The sequence below is a fragment of the Scyliorhinus canicula genome, chromosome 18 (genome assembly GCF_902713615.1).
Source record: "Scyliorhinus canicula chromosome 18, sScyCan1.1, whole genome shotgun sequence".
Taxonomy (NCBI): Eukaryota; Metazoa; Chordata; class Chondrichthyes; order Carcharhiniformes; family Scyliorhinidae; genus Scyliorhinus; species Scyliorhinus canicula.
Window position 1 is genome coordinate 27,812,229 of NC_052163.1, and position 23,151 is coordinate 27,835,379.

Consider the following 23,151-nt stretch of genomic DNA (forward strand, 5'->3'; position numbering starts at 1 on the left):
TTTTTAAATGTCTACCTAGCACCCTAAATTCTGATTGCAGGACCCGATCCCCTTCTTAACTTAGTCATTGGTACCAACGTGGACCACATCCTCTGGTTGTTCACCCTCCCCCAGAAGAATATACTGCAGCAGCTCTTGACCATCCTGGACCTTGGCACCAGGGAGGAAACATACCTTCCTGGAGTCACATCTATGGCCACAGAAACACCTGTCCACTCCCCCAACCAATGAATCCCCTATTGCTATTGGCCTTCCCTTCTTCCTTCTCTCCTGTACAGCTGAGCTGCTCGTGGTGCCACGATCCTGGCTCTGACCGCTCTCCTCTGAGGAACCAGTGCTCTCACCAGCTTCCAAACCGGAAAACCAATTTCTGAGCGAGACGCCAGGGGACTCCTGCACGACTTGCCTGGTTCTCTTGGACTGCCTGGTGGTCACCCAATCTCTCTGCCCTTAAGTTGTGGTGTGAGCACCTCTCTGAATGTGCTATCCATGTGACATATTGAAGGAAACTTCTCCTAAATAATGAAAAGGAAGTCTGTTGAATAGGTTCAGCTATAAAGTGGTAACTAAGTATGAGCCTGAGAGCCTTACTTTGATATTGAGCCCAACAATTCTCTTTGTGCTAATTGCTGTGGAAGAGAATTTCAGAAGAACCGAAGATAAGCTTCACAACTAATGTGTGCCGGAGGTTCTTTTTGACCGGTGCAGACCTGATAGGCCAAAGGGCCTTTTCTGTGCTGTAGACCTCTATGAATCTATTAACAGATCCGGTCCATTGCTTTTGAGGCTTGCTGGAATACTAGATATGGCAAGTATGATTGTATGTATGTTTTGCAGTTAAACCCAGCGTGCCAAATGCATTATTCTGAAACATTTTTCAAATTTATTTCAGATGACGTACCGCCTTATTTTAAAACCGAGCCGATTCGCTCACAGATTCATTTGGAGGGAAACCGCCTGGTCCTGACATGTATGGCGGAAGGGAGCTGGCCTTTGGAGTTCAAATGGTTGTACAACAATACGGAGCTGACACATTTCTCGCTAGAGTACAGGTCAGAAATCACACTCGAAATTTTAGCTTTGTGTCCCATGTTCAGATTATACTAAAAGTCCTTGGCTTTGTATCTTGAGGTACAGAATATTAAAGCAAGGTGGTAATGTTGGACTTGTACAAGGCCTTTTTTCGGAGTTAATTGGAGTACTGTATACAGTTTTTGGCATGCTGTGATAGATATATTAGAAAAGCAGTTAATTGGGAGTTTTTTTAACATTACTGAAAGGCTGGTTGAACAAATTACGCAACACTTACGAACAGACTCAATCTGTTTGTTTGCTGTAAATAAATTAGCTTAATGACGTGTATCTTTAATTGAATTTCCAAATGTTTTCTCAACTTGCTTCTGGAAAGGATAGCGAGGTCCACATGTCGCTAAAATGCAAAAGTCATGCATAGCCTGTTCTGGACGTAAGACACCATTGCTACATTCTGGGCATTGCCATTATATAGTTAGACATATGGTCATAAGGGATCACATTGATTGATGCAAAATGCTTGGACTGCTTATGGGAGTGCCCAGCATTGTCGTACTCTGAAGAATGCCCAAGGCAAGGCCCAAATATATAATGGGTCAAAAATGTATGACTTGACATTGTTCTATACTGAGCTGTATCTTTTGCCTGTCTGCCTCTATTGTGAACCCTCAGATTTTGCCTGTCCTCCCACAGATTTTAGTATCATCAGCAGACAATCTTTTCTCAATTTAAAAGTTTAGATCATTATTGAGGATTGCAAATAACAGTAATCCTGATACATAATCCCATGGAACACATTTCACCTTGTATTTCCTGTTTGAGAAATAAGTCCATCAATCAGCGCTGCCAAAAGAGCCAATGGCATTATGAGGAAAATCTTTTTATGCAGCAAGTGATTATGCAGCCAGGATCTGTACACACTACCTGAGGATATAGTGGAAGCAGGTGCAATCAGGGCCTGAAGAGTATGCATTGCCTGGAACACAGGGAAAGGGAGGAAGGGGGTGGGATGAGTTCAATTGCTCTTACAGAAAGCCTGACCAGACACTAGGGATTGAATGGCCTCATTCTGTGCTGCAACTATTCTATGATTGTAAAATTTGTGCGGCAATTTCGATATTTTTCAGCTTCCCAGTTCTTCAACTTTTTCAGGAAAATTGATTGCCATATTCAGAGTTCTATTATTATATGATGAAAGAAGCTAATTAACTACAAGGGAGGAGTTATTGTGCATGAACTAGATAGAAAAAAGTTTTAAAAATAACGTTGCTACAAGTTGTTATTGTTACCAATCACTGATGAATTCAAACAATACCGAATTACAGGCACATTTCCAGCATGTCATCACATCTTTGCTTAGCCAGTCTGCGGGCATCAACAAGAATTGCTTGAGTTATTGTTTGAAGTAACATTTTCCAAAGAAATCTCCACCAGACTGTTATTGAAAGATTTGATGGTGTTTTTGCCTGTCCTGGAGCACTGATATCCAGAATGTTTCTGGTTACATTGGTGTTTCAGTTGCATTGCCCAGAAATGTTCAATTACATTTTCGCAAAGACTCTATAGAAGTCATGGGGAGCAATGGGCAGTTGGTAAAAGAAATGTTGATGGTGCTTGTAAAAAGTCTTCTTTATCCCACTTCAGTGGAGTGCATCGGTTATTCTGAAATGGGTACAGGTTAAATTTGGGCTTCAGTACATGGGATAATTCCAACTACAATAGAAAAGGTTTCTTCTCCCTACTGATAGAGAAAACATAACTGATTAGGAGTCATGGAGGCGTAACTATTCTGATATTCTCTGTTGTGTCTATCAGGATGTCTTGAGAACGTAGTGTATAACAAAGAGCATCAAGCTGGGTGAATGAACAAAGCTGATTTATTTACATTACTTAAATAAGATTCAAACAAGTCACAAGGTATAAGTTATTAAATTAAACTATACTATATCTCTAACTACAGAACTCTGCACTATGCAACTAATCTATCTCATGCTGAAACACCTCCTCCCAGAATCCCAGAAGTCACATGATATTTATATGACTGCTCCTTATCTCCATCTGGTGGTGAGAAGTATTAACATCAAATTGTCAACTCTGTATTTCTTACAATATATATATTGTTACAACTATCACTGACACCATACCCAATTAATACAGGATAGCGAACAGATGGAATAGTCTGTCAGAGAAAGTAGTTCATGCAAGGCCAACTAACACCTTTAAAAGGGGGTAAGAAGTCTTACAACACCAGGTTAAAGTCCAACAGGTTTGTTTCAAACACAAGCTTTCGGAGCACTGCTCCTTCCTCAGGTGAATAGAGAGGTATGTACCAGAAACATTTATATAGACAAAGTCAGAGATGCCAGACAATGCTTGGAATGCGAGCATTTGCGGGTAATCAGTTCATTACAGATCCAGAGATAGGGGTAACCCCAGGTTAAAGAGGTTTGAATTGTCTCAAGCCAGGACAGTTCACCTGAGGAAGGAGCAGCGCTCCGAAAGCTCGTGTTTGAAACAAACCTGTTGGACTTTAACCTGGTGTTGTCAGACTTCTTACTGTGCTCACCCCAGTCCAACGTCGGCATCTCCACATTATCTCACCTTTAAAAGGCAGTTGGATAAATATCTCCAAAGAGGTCTGTAGAAATATTGGCATCATGACTTCAGTTTCTTTTCGGACGGGTGTGGGAACCATTTTAGCTTTCCTTAAGGTAGGAATCCACAAGTGGTGGGGGGAGGAGTAGTCCGTGAGATTAAAAATCAGGCATGATCCAGCTTGAGGATACAGAAAATATGAAATATGTGGACATATCAACTGTGCAAGAAGAATGCATCGTAACAGATATGGAAAACTAGAGACTTGTGAAACAAAGCTAATGAAGGATGGAGGGACAGAAATTGGAAAGGTTCTTGCAGAAAATACCTTTCCAGTATCAATGACCAGGTGTGTAAAACATGTGAATGAGGCAGAAAGCTCAGGATGCAACTTGTACAACGCTTCAAAGCATTATTATCTAATGAAATTTTAAAAAAGTAAAATTGAAACTCATCTCAATCACAATTTAAAAGACTGAGAGAGCACAGTTAAAATTGACATTGCAACCTGTACAAATTTATTGGGTAGATTTCAGACCTGGACTTTTTATTTTACAGTTGATGGACTAGAAGTATAAATTAACTGGAAAGTTAGAGTTTTTTCTTTTAATCTTTAATGGGGAGAAATCTGCACAACCATGCAGATTTTGTGAAAAGAATTCTCCGCCTTAAATTATAAAATTAAGTCTGCCTCAATGAGACTCTTCTATTATATTTGATGCACCTTAATGTGCTGCAAACTAATGAATGAAGCAAAACCGTTTCTGTCTGAAATAAGTGGAGTACTTAAAATATTATCAGTAGCAACTTTGAAATCAATGTTAATGCAAATGGATAAAAATGCGATCTCAATGCTTTTGTATGAAAAAAACAAGTTTGTTTTAAATGTGGATGTTTTAAGTGGTGGGGATTGTGGTGCTATAGAAACCTCCCTTAGCAATTAGCCTTTAATTGACTTAAAGGTTAATCACATTCACACATCAAGAACATGAGTATTGGTCTTGAAGGTTTAGGCTGAATGAACACAGCTCCATCTGAGCAGCTAAATGTCCATTCTGAAGACCATAGGCTAATCCATTGCAACACCAAAGAAGATCAGATGTAAGGCTTGAAGTTAATCTTGAGACAATTTATGGTGTTGAGTTATCTATAACCAGCCCCTTCCATTATAGATTTAAAGATCATTGTTAGCTGCTATTGCAAAAATTGACAGGTAGGTATTCATACATTAGGCATTATCTTTTTTGAGTCCAGGAGTTTCTACTACCACAGGATGTAGGTGGCTGAGGTGCCATCTCGTCATATTTACAGAAGCAAGCAGGAGCTGATTGGTGGGAGATTGTAGTTTGGAGTGGAGATAGGGATGAAATAAGGGATGCAAACTTCCGGCCATGCTGCGCCGGGAAAGCATCCTGGGATCCACCTGGCTCTCAACGCCTCGCGAGATTCACTTTTTAGAAAATCTGCATAATAGATCTGCATAATGTGCAGATTTCCAAGGTACCTGAGGCTTTGGGATTCAACCCCTTAGACTCCAAGACCTTGGGCGAGCGCCATTTGGTACTGGTCCCCACAAATAGGACCAGACGGGATGGCACTTGTGGGGGTCTCCAAGAGGATCAGAGGCCTTCAGTTGCATGCCTTTTGGGCAGTGTGATGCCCTGGCATTGCTGTTGCACCTGGGTACCCTGTCAATACCATCCTGGCACCTTGGCAGTACCATCCTGACACCCTGGCAGGGGCACAGCCATGGTGCCAGGTTGGCACTGCCAAGGTGCCAACCTGACATTTATCGCGGGGGTGTGATTTGGCCGGAGTTGCCCACCGTGGATGTTGGAGGGTGTAGCGCCCGGGTGGGGGTGGCGGTGGCGGTGGGAGCATTTTGGGAGCCGGGGTGGTCGCGATGATTCCAGACCTCGGCTGCGGAAAGCGGAAGCAATAAAATGTTCCATTGGAAACTTATCTTTTGTCTCCTCCTCCCATTTCTTGTGCAGGGATTATTGGGAGACAGAGGGGGAGGGGGACACACACACACACACACACACACACACACACACACACACACACACACACACACACACACACACAGGGATGTCATTTAAAAATGGCGTCCTGATTTCTCGCTACATAATAATAACAATCGCTTATTGTCACAAGTAGACTTCAATGAAGTTACTGTGAAAAGCCCCTAGTCGCCACATTCTGGCGCCTGTTCGGGGAGGCCGGTACGGGAATTGAACCCACGCTGCTCGCATTGTTCTGCATCACAAACCAGCTGTTTAGCCCACTATGCTAAACAAGCCCCCGGGACTTTCGGTGAGCAGAGCTCCCCGTTAAAAAATGGGGCTATATGCGGCCTTATCCGCCCATTTCCCGTTCAGGCCTCTTATTCAACACGAGTAGAGTTGAATAGCCATGTGTTTCTCGGCCCATCGGCTGAATGCGCTCGCTCGGAGACTTCGTTCCCTTTTGGGAAGATCGGGCCCAATGTCTTGAAATGCTCCCCTGTCTATACCAGAGGCTTATCCTTTCTCAAAGCCTTGAATTTGAGTTGTATTTCTCTCAGAGTCTTACTTTCATCAGGTTGGTTTTCATTCATGATCGTTTTCAGACTTTTTAGAATTGTGATATTGGAAATTTAGCTAGCCGGTGATGTTTACATATCCTGTAATCCAATACAGGAGGTTGAAGTATTTCTTTTGAAAATTATCTTTTGGAATTGGGCGTTTAGTCCTAGATTATTAGATAATGGGACATATTAATGGGATAGAGGTGATGTAAATAATGGGAGGAGCCAGATCTGTAGTTTGCAGTTTTGCCAAATGCTGTTAGGTTCAGCAGAAGGGTCTGACAAGACAGAAGTGTACAGGATTTGGTCTTGAAAGGGTCTCTTTTCCAAAGATGTACGCAGAGTAAACCTGTTTTGTTAACTTGACCATAAGTGGCATTTGAAATGTATTGGGGTTGCTTGGTTGGAATATTTATCATGAAGGGGTAGGGCATAAGTTAGTGTTTCATTTTATTCTAACGTGTCTAACTGTGTTCCGACCCCCTAGGCTAGTGTGCGGTCAATTACAGCCCCACTTCACCCGGAGTTGCAGCACAATTGAAATTAACAAAGAATTCTGAGAAAAAAATCCAAAGTATTTTTTTTTGGCTGCCCAATGTCTCCAGATCTGTAAATTTAAATACAATAAATTTGACTAATTAAAATGACTAGAATTAAATATGCAGCAAATACAACAGGTTAACTATCATCTAATTCCTATCCCTCCCCCTTAATTCATCCCCAACCTCTATTCACACAAACACAAGACAGACAAACAAACACAGAGGGGGAAAAGAGGGGTGTAAAAATAATAAGTGCAAAGACCAAAGTAAAACAAACAAGAGTCTTCGTGAGAGATGGTTATCTTCTGGCACACATTTCTTCAATCTGGGCTTTCAGTTCGAGGCTTCTGTTTTCTGCCTGTCATTACAAAAGCTTCCAGCTACATAGCCTGAAATGGTTTCAAATCTTCACTTCAGAGTGCAGCGTGTCGAGCAATAGAGGGGAGCAGGTGCAGAGCTTTTATTTAAACTTTTAAAAGCAGGTTTTCATTTTAACAGCCAGAGCGCTCAGTCGATTTAAATCACGACTTGAATCTCCACTTGGGAGACTAAATGTTCCCGCCGGGATTGAAAAGCATGCGATTTACGTTTCCATTGAGGAGTGCTATTCATTCCGCGATTCAGGACATGGAAATGGGCCAGCATCTGTTGGCGTGAATTGGAAGCAATTCCCAGCCCACTGGGCGGTGTAACCGCTGGTGCCGGAATTAATGCTCAAGAGCCTGACAGATGGAGCTGTTTTCAAGCACTCCGCTCAACACACTCGTTGCCGCTACAGAGATGGCCCAGGAAAGACCTGCCCTCCCGATTTTGGGAGTCCGTGGTGGACCCACTGCTCAATGCCAATGAGTAGAGGAGAGACACCCTCTTCCCCAGGGTGAGCCACAGACTCAATCCTGTCCTCCTGCACGCACGGTGCCTGGGAGATGGTGGCAGAGACAGTCACTGCTGTCAGCCTCACCAGGAGAGGTGATATTCTCCTGAGAGGGGCAGAAATCCAGGGATGGTCCCAAGGGCCACGGTGCAGGTGTCCTCTTGCTTATATCGCTGGGGTACGAGGGTTTCCAGAGGGGTGGCCGAGGTGGGCACTCACAACACCAGAGGGTCTCTGAAAATGTACAGGACTCAGTGAGCAGTCAGCAGTGGGAGCAGCCGCGAGCCTGTACGTGGCACCAAAGAAGTGCATTTAAACCCCACATACTGCGGCAATGGCGGTCTGAGCCAGGTCACCTTCATCTTGAGGGGGACACCCTGAGTCTACGAACTTGGCACCAAGTTGTTCTGCGCTACTACACCCAGCCAGGGAAGCCACAACCCCCCACCCCACCCCAGCAAGTCTAACAATTTTTGAGAGTTCTTCCCGCTCCCTCTCAACAGCCGTGGCGCCCAGGCCCCACTTGCACCACTGTGGGCCGCGTGACCTCCACATTGTGGAGGGGTGGAGCATGCAGTATTGAAACCGCCAATGATATTTCAATCCATGCAAATGACAGTTTAGCGTGGGCCCGCCGGCACGGGATGGAATCTTTGATAACGACGCCAGCGAGGGATCGGAGCACGCTGACGGATTTGCAAATCGCCATTTTTCCACTGCGTGCTGCACTCCGCCCGATCGCTGCTGGTGGTGGGAAGCGGAGGATTCAGGCCCACAGCACAAAATATGACTGCAGCGGCTGACAGGACGTTTTTGTGGAATATGTACTGGAATGCATGACAAAACCTATACAATGGTGGTCAATGTGAATGTCAATTTATCTGAGCAGGACAGGTCCCTATAATGAATCACTTTTCGGAAGTTGGAATGAAATGAAAAGTAAAGAATTGTATTTAAAAAAAGCAACTGATAGGGATTTAGCTGTGCACACATGAACGGAGTTGCAGGGTGAAACAGATACTTTGTTCAGCAAAGTGGAGACTAGCAGTCTGGGGACCTGGATTATAGTCATGCCCAGTTATAAAGCAGACCTCTTACAGAAGAATCAAACTGTTATAATGATAATCTTTATTGTCACAAGTCGGCTTACATTAACACTGCAATGAAGTTACTGTGAAAAGCCCCTAGTCGCCACACTCCGATGCCTGTTTGGGTACGCTGAGGGAAAATTCGGAATGTCCAAATTACTTAACAGCACGTCTTTCGGGGGGGGGGGGGGGGGGGGGGGGAGAGAGCGGTTAATCTAAGCATATTCTCTGAGTAACTATTATTATCGTGTTTTTTTTAATAAACATTTTATTAAGGTATTTTTTGGTATTATACCACAATAAACAATGCAGTTTCTAAACAATATAAACATAGTGCAAAAGCCGTCTCCCTCCCTTACAGGACCCACCTTTATTACCCCCCCGCTTCTGCTGACAATTAATTTTCCGCGAAGAAATCGACGAACGGTTTCCACCTCCAGGCGAACCCTAACAGTGACCCTCTCAAAACAAACTTGATTTTCTCCAAACAGAGAAAGCTAGCCATGTCCGATAGCCAGGTCTCCGACTTCAGGGGCTTTGAATCCCTCCAAGCTAATAGTATCCGTCTCCGGGCTACCAGGGAAGCAAAGACCAGAACGTCTGCCTCCTGAATCCTCCTGGATTCCCGGGTCTTCCGACACCCCGAAAATCACCACCTCTGGACTCAGCGCCACCCTTGTTTTTAAACACAGTGGACATGACATCTGCAAACCCCTTCCAAAATCCCCCAAGCTTCGGACATGTCTAGAACATGTGGACATGGGTCGCTGGTCCTCATGCACATTTTGCGCACCCGTCTTCCACTCCAAAGAATCTGCTCATCCAGGCCACTGTCATGTGAGCCCGGTTAACAACCTTAAATTGTATCAGGCTGAGCCTGGCATATGTTGCGGACGTGTTGACTCTACTGAACGCGTCTGCCCGTAGACCATTCTCTATCTCACCTCCCAGCTCTTCCTCCCACTTGCGCTTCAGCTCCTCGGTCTGCGTCTCCTCTAATTTATTAATTTAATTTATGCAGCCGGCCCCATTCCCACGCCACTTGAATGCCCAGGTACCTAAACCTTCCTCCACTAATCTAAATGGCAGCTCCCCCAATCGCCTCTCCTGTCCCCTTGCCTGGGCCGCAAACATCTCCCTTTTCCCCATATTTAGCTTCTCCCCCGAAAACCGGCCAAATTCCCCAAGAATCCTCATGATTTCTTCCATCCATACTCATAGATCGCCCCCTCGCCTTTCTCAGCTGCTCCACCGCCCTCCCCCTGTGGTTTACAAGCTGAACTCCGCCTGTAGCCTCCGCAGTTCCCTTAAAAGCCCTGCTTCTGAGGTCTCCGCATACCTTCTATCGATCTGTAGTATCTCCTTAACCAGTCAGTCCATCTCTGCCCTGTCCGCCTTCTCCCTGTGGGCCCGTATCGAGATCAGCTCCCCTCTGACCACCGCCTTCAGTGCTTCCCAGACCACCGCTGCTGAAATTTCCCCCGTGTCGTTGACCTGCAGGTAGTTCTGAATACATTTTATTCAACCGCTTGCACACCCCTTTGTCAGCCAAAAGTCCCACATCTGACCTGCAGTGTGGGCGCCGGTTACTGTCTTTACTAACCTGCAGGCCAACCCAGTGTGGAGCATGGTCTGAGATTGTGATCGCCGAGTACCCCGTGTCCACCACCCCTGCCAGCAAGGCCCTGCTCAAACTGAAGAAATCGATTTGGGAATACACTTTATGCACATGAGAGTAGAAGGAGAACTCCTTCACCCTCGGCTACCCAAATCGCCATGGATTTCCCCCCCCCCCCCCCCATCAGCTCCATGAACCCTTTTAGCTCCTTTGCCATTGCAGGCACCCTGCCCATTTTCGAGCTTGACCGGTCCAAGCCAGGGTCCATAACTGTGTTGAAGTCCCCTCCCATGACCAACCTGTTCGAGTCCAGGTCCGGTAACTTCCCCAGCATCCTGTTTGTAAACTCCACGTCATCCCAATGTGGCGCATACACATTTACTAATACCACCTGCATCCCCTCCAGTTTCCCACTGACCATGATGTACCCACCTCCCACATCCAAAACTATTCTACCCGCCTCAAACAGCACCCACTTATTGATCAGGATCGCGACCCCTCTAGTCTTTGAATCCAGCCCCGAGTGAACGACGTGACTGACCCAGCCTTCCCTCAATCTAATCTGGTCAGTTACTCTAAGGTGCGTCTCCTGCAACATTACCACATCCGCCTTCAGTCCCCCAAGATGCGCGAACACACGTGCCCTCTTGACCGGCCCATTTAACCCTCGAACATTCCAGGTGATCAGCCTAGTTGGGGGCTCATTGCCCCTCCCCCCTTCGCTGATCAGCCATCCCCTTTATTGGGCCCGCCTCCAGCCTATGCTCCGCGCCTCCACCGGCCCGTCCCCAGGCAGCCTCCGCCCCTAACCTCCTCTCTGTCCCTTGGACCAAGTCCCTCCCTCGTCAGCAGAACATTTCCCCCCCTCCCCCCACTAGTAACAACACTCTGTAACTCAACCCCTTTGATAAACCGAACATATGCACACACCCCACTGCGCGTCCGTGAGCTAGCCCGCCCAGCTAGCTTGGTGGTCCTCATTCCTGGTGCCGGATAGTCTCCCACCTATTGTTCCCTCCCGACCCCGCTCATACAAACATAATCCAACATCAAACAATCCTCACACAATTGCCCGACAGAAATACACCAAAATCTAAACAAGCACACCTCCATCCCCCCACAGTGCAAATGAAAACCTTAACTCAGCTCTGCCACTGGTCCCAAATCAATACAGAAGGCATTACAAGCAGCTTCCACAAAACGAAAAACGAGAAACTTTTTTTATAAAGAACAGAGAAACTAAAAGAATAAAAAACAAGAACGTTGCAGCAAAGTTCAAAACTTCTCAGTCCACCACCAGTCCTTTCCTTTTTGCGAAGTACAGTGCGTCCTCAGGCGACTCGAAATAAAAGTGTTCCTCGTGCATGATCCAGAGACGGGCCGGATACAACAGTCCGAACTTCACCTTTTTCTTAAAAAGGATCGACCTAATCTGGTTGAAGCCTGCTCTTCTCCTGGCCACCTCCACGCTCAGGTCTTGGTAGACCCGCAGGATACTATTGTCCCATTTACAGCTCCGTGTCTGCTTGGCCCACTGTAGAATGCGCTCCTTATCCAAGTACCTGTGGAATCTCACCACCATTGTCCTCGGGGGGGGGGGGGGGGGGGGGGGGGGGGTCTCCCGTTCGTGGCTTCCTCGCCGGTGCTCTGTGATCCCTGACCACCTCCAAGGGTCAGGAGAATGCCCCTTCCCCCAGCAGCTTCTCAAACATGTCTGCGATGTATGCACCAGCGTCCGCTCCTTTGGACCCCTCTGGGAGATCAACGATTCTCAAGTTCTGCCGACGGGACCTATTCTCTAGGTCCTCCACCTTCTCCAGGAGCTTCTTCCGCTGGTCTCTCAGAATCCCCACCTCCAACTCCACCGCAGTTTGATGTTCCTCCTACTCAGCCAGCGCCTTCTCCACCTTCTGGATCGCCCGATCTTGGGCGTCCAATCTAAGCTCCGGCCGCTCACTCTTTTATCGGGTCCAAGCAGTCCCGTTTCTGCTTGGCAAAGCCTTCCTGAATAACTTGCATCAGCTTCTCCGTCGACCGCTGGGTCGACAAACCAGAGGTCCGGTCCTCCGCCATGCTGTCTCCCGCTGCAGCTTCAGCCCAAGCCTTCCCTGACTTTCTGTTTCTGCCTTTACGAGCAGGTCTGGTCCTTCTCTCCATGCACCGATGTGGGAGTTCAGTACACAATTGCCTCTGTCTTCAGTTTTACAGTTCAAGTCAGGGAGAAAATCGGGGGAAAAGGTCCAAAAGTCCGACCCGAGTGTGAACTACCAAATGTGAGACTACTCCTTCATAGCCGCCACCAGAAGTCAATTATTGTTATAGTTAGGGAAAAGAGCTAATTACTGTGGATGCTGGAATCTGAAACGAAAGGGAAAATGCTGGAAAATCTCAGCAAGTCTGGCAGCATCTGTTGGGAGAGAAAAGAGCTAACGTTTCGAGTCTAATGACTCGAAACTTTGACAAAGAGTCATCGGACTCGAAACGTTAGCTCTTTTTTCTCCCTACAGATGCTGCCAGATTTGCTGAGATTTTCCAGCATTTTCCCTTTCGTATTGTTATAGTTAATTGTAAATATTCTTCTTTACCGTTGCCTTTCTTGTGTGTTTTAAAGTTTAATGCACATTTTGTTATTTGAACAATTTACAAGACCGATCCCTTTCCTCACAGGCCGTTATATATTTTCTCACATATTTTCCAAATCGCAAAAAACTAATAGTTAAAAATCTGCATTCCAAGCTTTCCTCCAGGGATTTCGAGTGGCCTCACATGGAACTTCACCGGCGTTCATAACAAAAATTGGGGGCTCTTTGGCAGGATATTAAATGCATAATTCATTAGTTGTATTGGAATTTGTGACTTTAAAAGTAACAAGGATGAGGAGAGTGTTGAACCAAGTGGGGTATTATGTGGTTTAAAAATAAGAAGACTGTAAAATCGCTCTGGCAATAGCTAAGGATATTTGAAAGTAGTGGATATCACTTTGGAGTGTTTCAAAAGTGTAACTAAAGCTAAATTGAGGGAATTGGTAGACATGTTATAATTAATATTACCTGCAGGGATTAAGAAGGCTGATATAACTGATGGTATAGCTAAGCGTTTAAAATTCCAAGGGATGTCTGGGAGACCAAGTTCTCCGAAAGATACGGCAACTGAATTGGCAAAATTTCAATTGCAAACGAAGCAATTAGAAAAAGAAAGAGAAATGGAAATGGAAAAAACCTGAATTGGAGGCAAAGGAGAAGGAAGACATGAAAGGGAATTGTAAATGGGAAAGTTAGGAAGGGAAGAAAGAGAAATGGAGAGAGAAAGGGAGTTTCAGCTTAAAATGCTGGCAGTGATGAAGGACTTATTTCTAGACAAAAACCTCATGGGGAGATATTTAGATTCCTTCAGGTACCAAAATTTGTTGAAAAAGACATGGAGGCATTTTTAAATTCATTCGAAAACATAGTGAAACAAATGAAAGGGATTTTGATGTTGCGTGTACAGAGTAAACCAGTAGGTAGGGCTAGCAAAGTGTATGTATTTTTTGTGAGAAGAAATTTCTGGGGAGTATGATGTAGTGAAGAAAGCTAGATTAAGTACTTCGAGAATGTAGAACAATGCAGCACAGTACAGGCCATTCAGCCCACGATGTTGCGCCCGACCACTTATCGTAATCTAAGATCAACCTAACCTACGCCCCTTCAATTGACTGCTTCAATTTGCAAGTCCAAGAGTCGCTTAAATGTCCCTAAGGACTCTGACTCCACCATCTCCGCTGGCACCCACTACTCTCTGTGTAAAGAACCGACCTCTAACAGGCAGCACGGTAGCCTTGTAGATAGCACAATTGCTTCACAGTCGATTCCGGTTCGATTCCGGCGTAGGTCACTGTCTGTGTGGAGTCTGCACATCCTCCCAGTGTGTGCGTGGGTTTCCTCTGTTGCACTTTTTACTATGGGCGTAAAACGCGTTTATTGGAGTGTATTAACACGCCTCCGAGTTCGACGTGTGCTTAACACTGCTAGGCTCTGTTCTATGTAATTATTTAGCTCTGGAGTCGCCAGTTGCCGTATAGGCAACGTCACAAGTATTCCAAGGTCAAGTTCAAAGTAATAAAGACGATACACCGATTAGTAAAGTTCAAACTATCAATATTTATTATACAGTTATAATAAATACTCATGCACACACTAAGAGACTAAGCTATAACTAAACTTAAGCAAACAGAATACTTATCTAACAGGAACAGGCAAGGTCAGAGAACGAGGCCTTCGTCCTGGTTTTGTCTGCGGCCTTCAGCAAGCGTTCTGGTACTTGGGAGTCTAGTGGGCTTGGATCGCGTAGCGAGCGTTGAACTTACGGTTTCGGCGGCTGGTGCTCAACGGCTGGAGTCAGGATGCGAGATGTCAGTCAGAGCCGGAGCACGGGTTTAACAGACCGGACAACACGAGGTCCCTATCTTTTATAGGGGTTCCATTGTCCTTCCCTCTTCTCGGGCGGGCTCTACCTATTGGATCAATTTCTTATCGATACTGGATTAATTCCCCAATGCGAGGGGGTCTCCGTGATGGAGGGGGCGTTTCTTATGTCCTTTTGTTTGGAGGTTTCTGGTGCCTCGATGTCTGGGTCTTGATTAGAATGTGTCCATTCAGAACCAAATGTATCTATTGTGTGGGTGTTCAAGTCTGATGGCCTCATTAGCATGCAAAGCGTTTTGCCATTTGCACCTAGCTAAGGTCTTTTCACCTGAGCCCAAACTGGTTTCTGCTGCTGCAGAATGCAAACTGCTCTTTGCAGACTGCTGTTCTGGCTAAACTGTCTGTTTCCCAGCAGTCTTCCATTTTAGTTTGGCTCAGTGTCCATTTTGCGTGGCCAGCATGGCTACATTCCCTCCTTGTGATCCTCACAATCATACTATTGTGAAGGATCACCTATGTACTTTGCCTCCTTGTGTTCTGACCTCTTGCCAGTTCCTGTTCTACTCTGTTCTAAACTATGGGAAGAAGAGAAAAAAATTTTTTAACTAACATCTCTACTTGGCCCTATGTCAAAAGGGACATGCATTACTACAATTGGGAACCTCTACCTATCACTATTAACCTTAACCTTAACTTAAACATTTAATCACTCTAAAATCTTAACCATTCACACCACAACATCACACTTCCCAACTCGGCAGTCGAGTATGGAACAATATAATACATGGCTGAATTTTATTTACAGAGTGTTGTAATCAGTGAGGGGTTGAGGGGTTTGGTAGAATCCGAAGATGGGGGATTGCACTCTATAGATGGGTGAGGTGCTGGAACGAGAGGCTCTCCTCTTCCATTTCCTCAACCTGAGGGTCTGCACTAGGATGATGAGGATCGCGATCACCAACAGTGATTCGATTATGTAGGACATGGAGTACCACGTCATGAATTTAGTACACCAGGTCTGAACCTCGCTGATCAGAGCTGAGCACTGGGGGTTTGCTGTAATTGAAACATTTACGGTGGGGGTTGTGGGGGAAACGTGTCTTGTTTCCACACATATACATATGACATTAAACAGTAATAAGTGGGCTTCCATCATCTTTTGTTGTTCTTCTTTCTCTTCCTTCTTCCTCCGGTATTGACAATCCTGGCTTCGACCTCTGTCTCGTCCTTTGAAACCTTTGGGATCAAGCACAGTATCTGTCAATACACAGTTTAAGACCTTTACTTGTTAGTGCATCTGTCTTTCAAAACCCAATTGACCCTTTAAAATGACTGGCTAAGTCACACCCTGTGACTCCCCTCATTTTTTTTTTTCAAAAAGCGAATTTAAAGACCAGCATACACCTAACAATCCTTCCTTCTGCGAGCCGTCTCGCAGGCTTTGCTGATTTACCATCCGAATGTTTCCGGATGTAAATAGCATGTGGGATGGCGGCCGAAGGGCTACCTAACCTAAAATGAAAACAAACTTGGAAATAAACATCCGAATGAGTTGCGTATGGGCCGCTACGGGTACGAGTTGGATGGGATCCCCGGGTAGGGCGATACCCGATATTGCCATACCCGAGCTTGGCTGACCAAGGGTTGGTTCTCAGACAGGGCGGGTCCTCAGTGCCGTTTGTCCACTTCCTGAGTAACCTGGAAAAAAACGGGTACGAATGTGTTGACCATGACTTGCAGCCTCTATTTCGCCGAATAGAGGGGCACCTAAAAAACCAAGGGAGCCAAGATGCTCCAACTGAGGACATCACTGAAGTTCTCAGAGATATCTGCGGACAAGCTAACGTGTATGTGAGGTGGTCACAATCTTTTCAGCTGAAAAGAAGATGTCCATCCTCCAACTGAAACATTTACATTGCTGAAAACAAACAAACATAAAACGAAGACAAACATACGTGCAGGTTCCATCAGAAAGGACATCGTTTTCCTCAAACGATTCCTATCTTACATCATCTGGACACCTCACTTTGATTCTGCCTCTGTGAACAGGGTCACAAAGGGGTTGCCGTGTCGGGAGTCAGACACCGTGTCGTCCTGCTCTCCCGGATCCCACACCCTTGTGTGGATCAGGCATGCTATTTTGGAGTTGTGTGATCGGGGGTCACTTTCATCATTGCGGACAAGTCTGTAGGAATTGTCCCTGTGCCATTGTGTGGCGTCGAGTGTGTTGTCGGGGTAGTCGGGGTCGGGTGGTGGTTCTGGATATTTGAGGTAGGTGACTTCCATGGGGTCACTGGAGTCGGGGTCGTAGTTGGTGCAGTGTGGGCTGTATGGCTGTGTGGTGTCGCTGTCTTCAGAGTCAGTGTCTGTCCTACTGTCTCTGCTGTGGCAGCTTGTGGGCGTGTCGGGGCGTGGTCTGTAGTGGTCTGTGGGCGGAGTCGTGGGCGAGTCCGTTGATGAACTGGTCTGTGAGGGGGATGGTGGAAAAGTGTCTCTGGTGGGCGGGGTGAAGTGTTCTGCTGCATCCAGCAGGACATGGTGAGCATGGTTGGCCTGTGTTCCATATGCCTTTAACTGGTTTATATGGAACCACGCGGTCTTCCCATTAGGATATTTGATCCTGTAAACGGAGGGGCTAATTTTGTCCGAAATTGAGTAGGGACCGGAATATTTTGGAGCCAAAAAACTGCTGGGGTTATAAACAGATAACATTACCTGTTGCCCAACCTGGAATTCTGTGGTGTGTACGGTCTTATTGAAACAGGCAGTCCGTTGCTGTCGGCGTTTCCCTAGCTGGACTGCGGCTGCGAGCTGTGCAGACCTCACAGTCTCAACTAGATCTTTAACTGCCTTTTCATGTGTGAGGGCCGTCACTTCGGGGCTTGTCATGTCCAGTCCTAAAAGGAATTCTGTACCTTTCATAGGGCGTCCGGTCATGAGTGTATGCGGTGTGTATCCTGTCGATGTGGAGACAGTGTTCCTTATGAACATAAGTGCAAATGGGAGCACTGAATCCCATGTGGAATTGTTCTCTTGAACCATTTTCCTAAGGGTAGTTTTTAGGGTCCGATTCATGCGCTCCACAATCCCGCTGGACTGTGGATGATACGCAATATGGAAGTTCTGTTTGATTCCGAATATTGTCAGGACGTTCCTCATGACCCGTCCTGTAAAGTGAGATCCCTGGTCCGAATCGATACTTCGGGGTAAACCCCATCTCGTGAAGATGTGGTGGGTCAGGATCTTTGCAGCTGTCTTAGCTGTGTTTGTTCGTGAGGGAAATGCCTCTACCCATTTGGTAAAGGTATCTATCACCACCAGAACGTATTTATAGCCATTCCTACAAGGGGGCAATGGACCTATAAAATCGATCTGGAGGTTTGTCCAAGGGCCGTTAACTGGGCGAGTATGCCGAAGTTGTGCCTTCTTAGAATACCTCTCCGGGTTATTCTGAGCACAAATCAGGCAATTCTCAACGTAGTGCGTTACATCAGTCCTGAGATTAGGCCACCAACAGAGTTGCCTGAGGTGCCTCGTTGTTGCATCAATTCCCTGATGCCCGTGTCCGTCATGGAACAAGGCAATCATCTGATTCCTGTCCTGCTGTGGGACCACATAAAGTTGGTCCTTAATGATCACACCCTCATGTGTGGTCAGTGCGTGTTTAAAGTGCTCGTAAGCAGGCACAAAGTTTCCCTTGAAAACCTCCCTGAGGTCTCCGTCCTGTTTCTGTGCTGCCACGAGGTCTTTAATATCAGTCTGTGAGACTTGTACTGCGCTCACAGGGGCGCTAGCTGGTGCGCTAGCTGGGGGGGTCCATAAGTGTCCTCTCCTGGAACCTGCCTTAGCCAATGCGTCGGCTTTTACATTCCCAGGGGGTGATGACCTATGGTGGCTTCTTACTTTTATTATGCCGAAGGTCCTGTCCTTCGCTTTCTCTAGGATATGCTGGAGTAAGGGGGCTGATGGAAGGGGTTTTCCGTCTGCGGAGACAAAACCTCGTGTCCTCCACAGGGGCAGAAAATCTGTTAGGCTATTGCAGACATATAAGCTGTCTGAATATATGTCTGCTGGGCTGGGGAAAGAATCGGGGTGGTCCACTATGTACGCTATGGCTGCTAGCTCTGCTGCCTGCGCGCCTAAGTGACCTGGTAACTTAAGAGCTATCTCTTCGAGAGCGCGCCCCTGCGCGTCCTCTACATAGATGCCGCATCCTGTGATACGCTCACCATTTAAAACTGTGGAGGAACCGTCTACATAAATCCTCAAGGGTCCACACGTGTCTGTGGGCTGGGGGCTTTGTTTCGGGTTCCCTATCTTCCTGGGGGGTGTTTTTGCTAAAAAGGGTCCTGTGTTATGCAGGGGAGCTACAATTTCACAGTCATGGGGCTGTCCGGGGTATTGGAGGTTGTCTGCTAAGTATGTGTGGGTGCGTGTCCGTTTCACTGTAATGTCCCGTCCTTGTAAAAGTAGGGTCCACCTAGCTGCCCTAATCTGGCTAACTGAACCGTCCTTCAGTCGACCGTCTAGTAGTAGCTGTGTGGGTGTGTGTTCGGTTAGAATGGTGATGGGGTTGAGTCCGGTGATGTATGAGAAATACTGCACTGCCCAGAAGACAGCAAGGAGGTGCCTCTCACAGGCTGAAAATCCTTGTTCTACCGGGTCTAACAGTCGGGAGGCATAAGCCACTGGTCTTAGCTGCTCGTGCCGTTCCTGAAGCAACACGGCCGAGAGGGTCAGATCGGTGCTCGCTACCTCTATTGCGTACGGTGAAAGTTGGTCGGGGACTAGCAGCGCGGGTGCTGCACTAAGGGCTCGTTTCAACTCTTCCACAGCGCCTGTATGCTGCGGAAGCCATTCCCAGGGGGCTCCTTTCTTAAGGAGGTCTGAAAGTGGGGCGGCTTTTGTCGCGAATCCGTCGATGTGGTTCCGACAATAGCCAACCAGTCCTAAAAACGACCGGAGGGCTGAAACATTCTGGGGAAGGGGCAATTTGACAATCGAATCAATTCTTTTGAATTCGATCTCGCGTTTGCCGTGCGTGATGACTGTTCCCAAATACATCACTTTACTTTCCAATATTTGGGCCTTTTTCGGGTTAACTTTACAGCCAATTTCAGTTAAGAGTTCCAGGAGTTCGGCCAGAAGCGAAATGTGCTCTGCCTTTGTGTCTGTCTGCAGTAGTAGGTCGTCTACATACTGTACCAGACATTCGGGTCGGGAAAATTTTTCTAATCCACTTGCCAGCTGTCGGTGGAAAATGGAGGGTGAATTGTGGAATCCTTGTGGGAGGCATGTCCACGTGTACTGCTGAGTTTTGAAAGTGAATGCGAATTTGTATTGGCACGCTTTTGCCAATGGTATTGACCAGAATCCATTACTGATGTCCAATACCGTGAAGTACTTGGCGTTGAGACCCTGCTTGAGCATGGTCTCGGGACTAGTAGCTACCGTTGGGGCTACTGCGGGGGTTACTTTGTTGAGTTCCCGATAATCGATGGTCAGACGCCATGATCCATCGGGCTTCCTCACTGGCCAAATAGGGGCATTGTTGGTGGAGGCTACCGTTCTCAGTACACCTTGGTCCAACAAGCTACCTATAACCTTTTCTATTTCCACCTCTGCCTCGAGGGGAAATCTATATTGCTTTTGCGGTCGGGGGTCCTGTCCGGTAACATGAACTTGTCCAGTCATTCTGCCACAGTCATGACGGTGACTTGCAAATGCTGTCCTGTGTTTGTTTAGTAGGGCCTTAATTTGTCGGTCGGTGTGGAGTGTAGTCAGGTCGAATGAGTACTCTCCCACTGCGCTAATCCGATTAGCGTAGTCTCCTACTGTGAGGGTGGCTGGGGCTCTGTCTGATCTAGCCATTCGCCAGACACACTGGTTCACTGGGTCGAACGACAAGCTATGAGCGTTCATAAAATCTATCCCCAGGATGTGCTCTGCTGTCCGGGGAAGATTTACTAGAACTACGGGGTGCCTTGTGCTAATGTTCCCTAGCTGAATTGCTACGGGTGCTGTGATATGTCCCTGCTGCGAGTGTCCGGTGAACCCGCTAAGTGTGATGGTGGAGGTGGTCGGCCACGTGTCTGAGTGTGCCGTGGTTGTGGAGTTAATGGTGGTGCGGGATCCTCCTGTGTCCCACAGTAACTCTATGGGCTTCCCTTTGACTTTCGCCGTGACTACGGGCCTCCCTGATGAGTCCTATAGTGTGTCACAGACCCAAGTGGGGGAGCCCGAACACCGTCAGTTCGTCTCGTCCACATTGGTGGGTCCTGACTGTACTACTACATTGTGGATGGGTTTTGCTTTGTTGCGGTTCAGAGTGCCTGTCTGCTGGCCTCTCTGAGATCGCTGGGGTGCATTACACTCTTTTGCCCAATGCCCTAACTGTCCACAGTTATAGCATTCCTGTCCTTTCTGTTGAGGGCTGTTCTTGCCTTCATTTACCCATGCGGGCTTCTGGTGCTCTCTGACTGCTTGGATATCTGCAGCAGCCTGAGCCTCTTCTGGGGATCTAACTTCTCCTTTTGCCTGAAGCGATTGCTCCCAGGCGCGGGACAATCTTTTCAGGACCCATTTTTCGTTATGGGCCTCTTCTGAGGGGTCATAACTATTGCAAGCGCTCTGTCCTGCTTCTGTTGCGTGTGAGATAATTGTGCGCGTCCACTTAACCATGTTTTCGCGGGTTAAATGAGCTCTATCTAGCTGTCCGAAAACTGCGCTGAAATGAATCCACAGCCTTCCTGCGAATGCTGTGGGGTGTTCGGATCTCTTCTGCCTGCACTTATTCAATCCTTCTACGGGGTCACCTCTATTGTACCCGATGGCATCTAAAATGGCAGTGTGCATCTCCTCTAGGCTGCCTCCTGCCACGTTTTGTGGGTCGGGGAGGGCTGCCACTACACTCTGGTCTAAGCTCAGCACGGTGAGCTTAACCTGCTCTCTCTCATCCAGGCCGTACATGGTAGCCTGCTGTTTTACTTTAGCGAAGAACTGGTGGGGGTCTGCGGTGGGGAGGAACGGAGTGATCTTTTCACAAGCGTCCCTTAGCTGGGTTACTGTTAAAGGGGTGGTGTAAGTTATGTCTGGGGCGCCTTCTGATTCGGCTTTCCTCTGTGTGGTTACGGGATTCATGGGTGCGGTTATGATCTGAGCTGTGGGGGGTTGGGGTGCCTGTCGTTTCTGCTGAGCTGCGGGCGCACATGTTCCCTGAACATAACGCTGCGCTGTCTCGCTTAATTCCTGCCAATCTGGGGCATTTTCCCCATCTAACTGAGCTCCAAAGGTGCTTTGGAAGCCATTCTGCACCGAAAGCAGAGATTGCAGTTCCGCAATCTGTTTCCTGCATTTCGCGTGGTCAACTGTGCTTTGTCTTTGTTCGGTCGTTGCAGCGTGGAGTGCTCTCAAAGCTGCTTTGAGATCGGAACATTGCCTCTGCAATGCCTCCACCTGCTTTTCCGATTCCTGTCTTATCAGAACGGCACGTTGCACGTCCTGATAGGCTTTCTCATACTGGGTCTGGGAACTGTTCAGATGAGCTAGACAAGACTGGTGAGCCCTCTTGGCATCATCCACCTCTCTACCCTTCTCTGCCAACTTCCCTTTTAATTCCAGGTTTTCTTTCTCGATGTCCCTGACATCGACCTTACTCATTCGGTTCCTTTCCTCTAAATCTGTCCGGAGCGTCCTGATGACCTCCTCTGCGCCTCGCAACTGTGCCAAGCAGGACACAATCGCCATCGGCTTGCGCGCTTTACCTAAACTCTTTTTGTGTATTTGAGAGAGGTTCTCCCACCAAGTATGACCTATACTTCCGGGACCTGTCTCCTCATTTGCACAAAACTCTTTCCAAAGGGGCCATCCCTTTCCCTGCAGATATTTGCGGAGTTCCAGCTCCCACGTGGGACACTGGCCTACCCTGCTACTGCTGCTGGTCGCTGCGACCACAAACTTTGCTGGATCCATCAGACGTTCCATTGCCTGCATGGCCATTTCCTCTGACTCTCCTTTTATAATTTGGAACAGGGGGTTGCTGGGGTGGTGTTTCGAGAAAAGGGTACAGCTTACGCTATTTTCCGATCACAAAACTACCGAAAGTTTGTCGCAACAAAAAGCTTTCAGTTTTACCTTACAGCCCTGTTAGTACGCATGCACTAAACACACTTCCGAATTACGCTTATTATTTTGAACACCTTGAATACTTGTGATCTCTTTCTTTCTCTGCAATTTGGAGTTCTAATTCAAATTTCAGGGTCCTGGACACTGTGGTGTTTCCACTTACAACAGGGTCCCGGCGGATGTCGCCACTAAATGTTGCACGTTTTACTATGGGCGTAAAACGCGTTTATTGGAGTGTATTAACACGCCTCCGAGTTCGACGTGTGCTTAACACTGCTAGGCTCTGTTCTATGTAATTATTTAGCT

At 47.0% G+C, this 23,151-nt stretch overlaps 1 protein-coding gene across 7 annotated transcripts in view; it reads left to right on the top strand.

Moving 5' to 3' along the window:
* The window catches only part of sdk2b (sidekick cell adhesion molecule 2b), a 1,143,109-nt gene that overhangs the window by 555,809 nt on the left and 564,149 nt on the right, over nucleotides 1-23,151 (top strand). For all 7 annotated transcript variants that reach the window (XR_005458034.1, XM_038777821.1, XM_038777823.1 and 4 more), the window contains one exon: nucleotides 893-1,052. Coding sequence is in view for 6 of the 7 variants with exons in the window: in XM_038777821.1 (XP_038633749.1) it covers nucleotides 893-1,052 (160 nt within the window). In the remaining variant the exon portion in view is untranslated. The remainder of the gene's footprint in view (nucleotides 1-892; nucleotides 1,053-23,151) is intronic.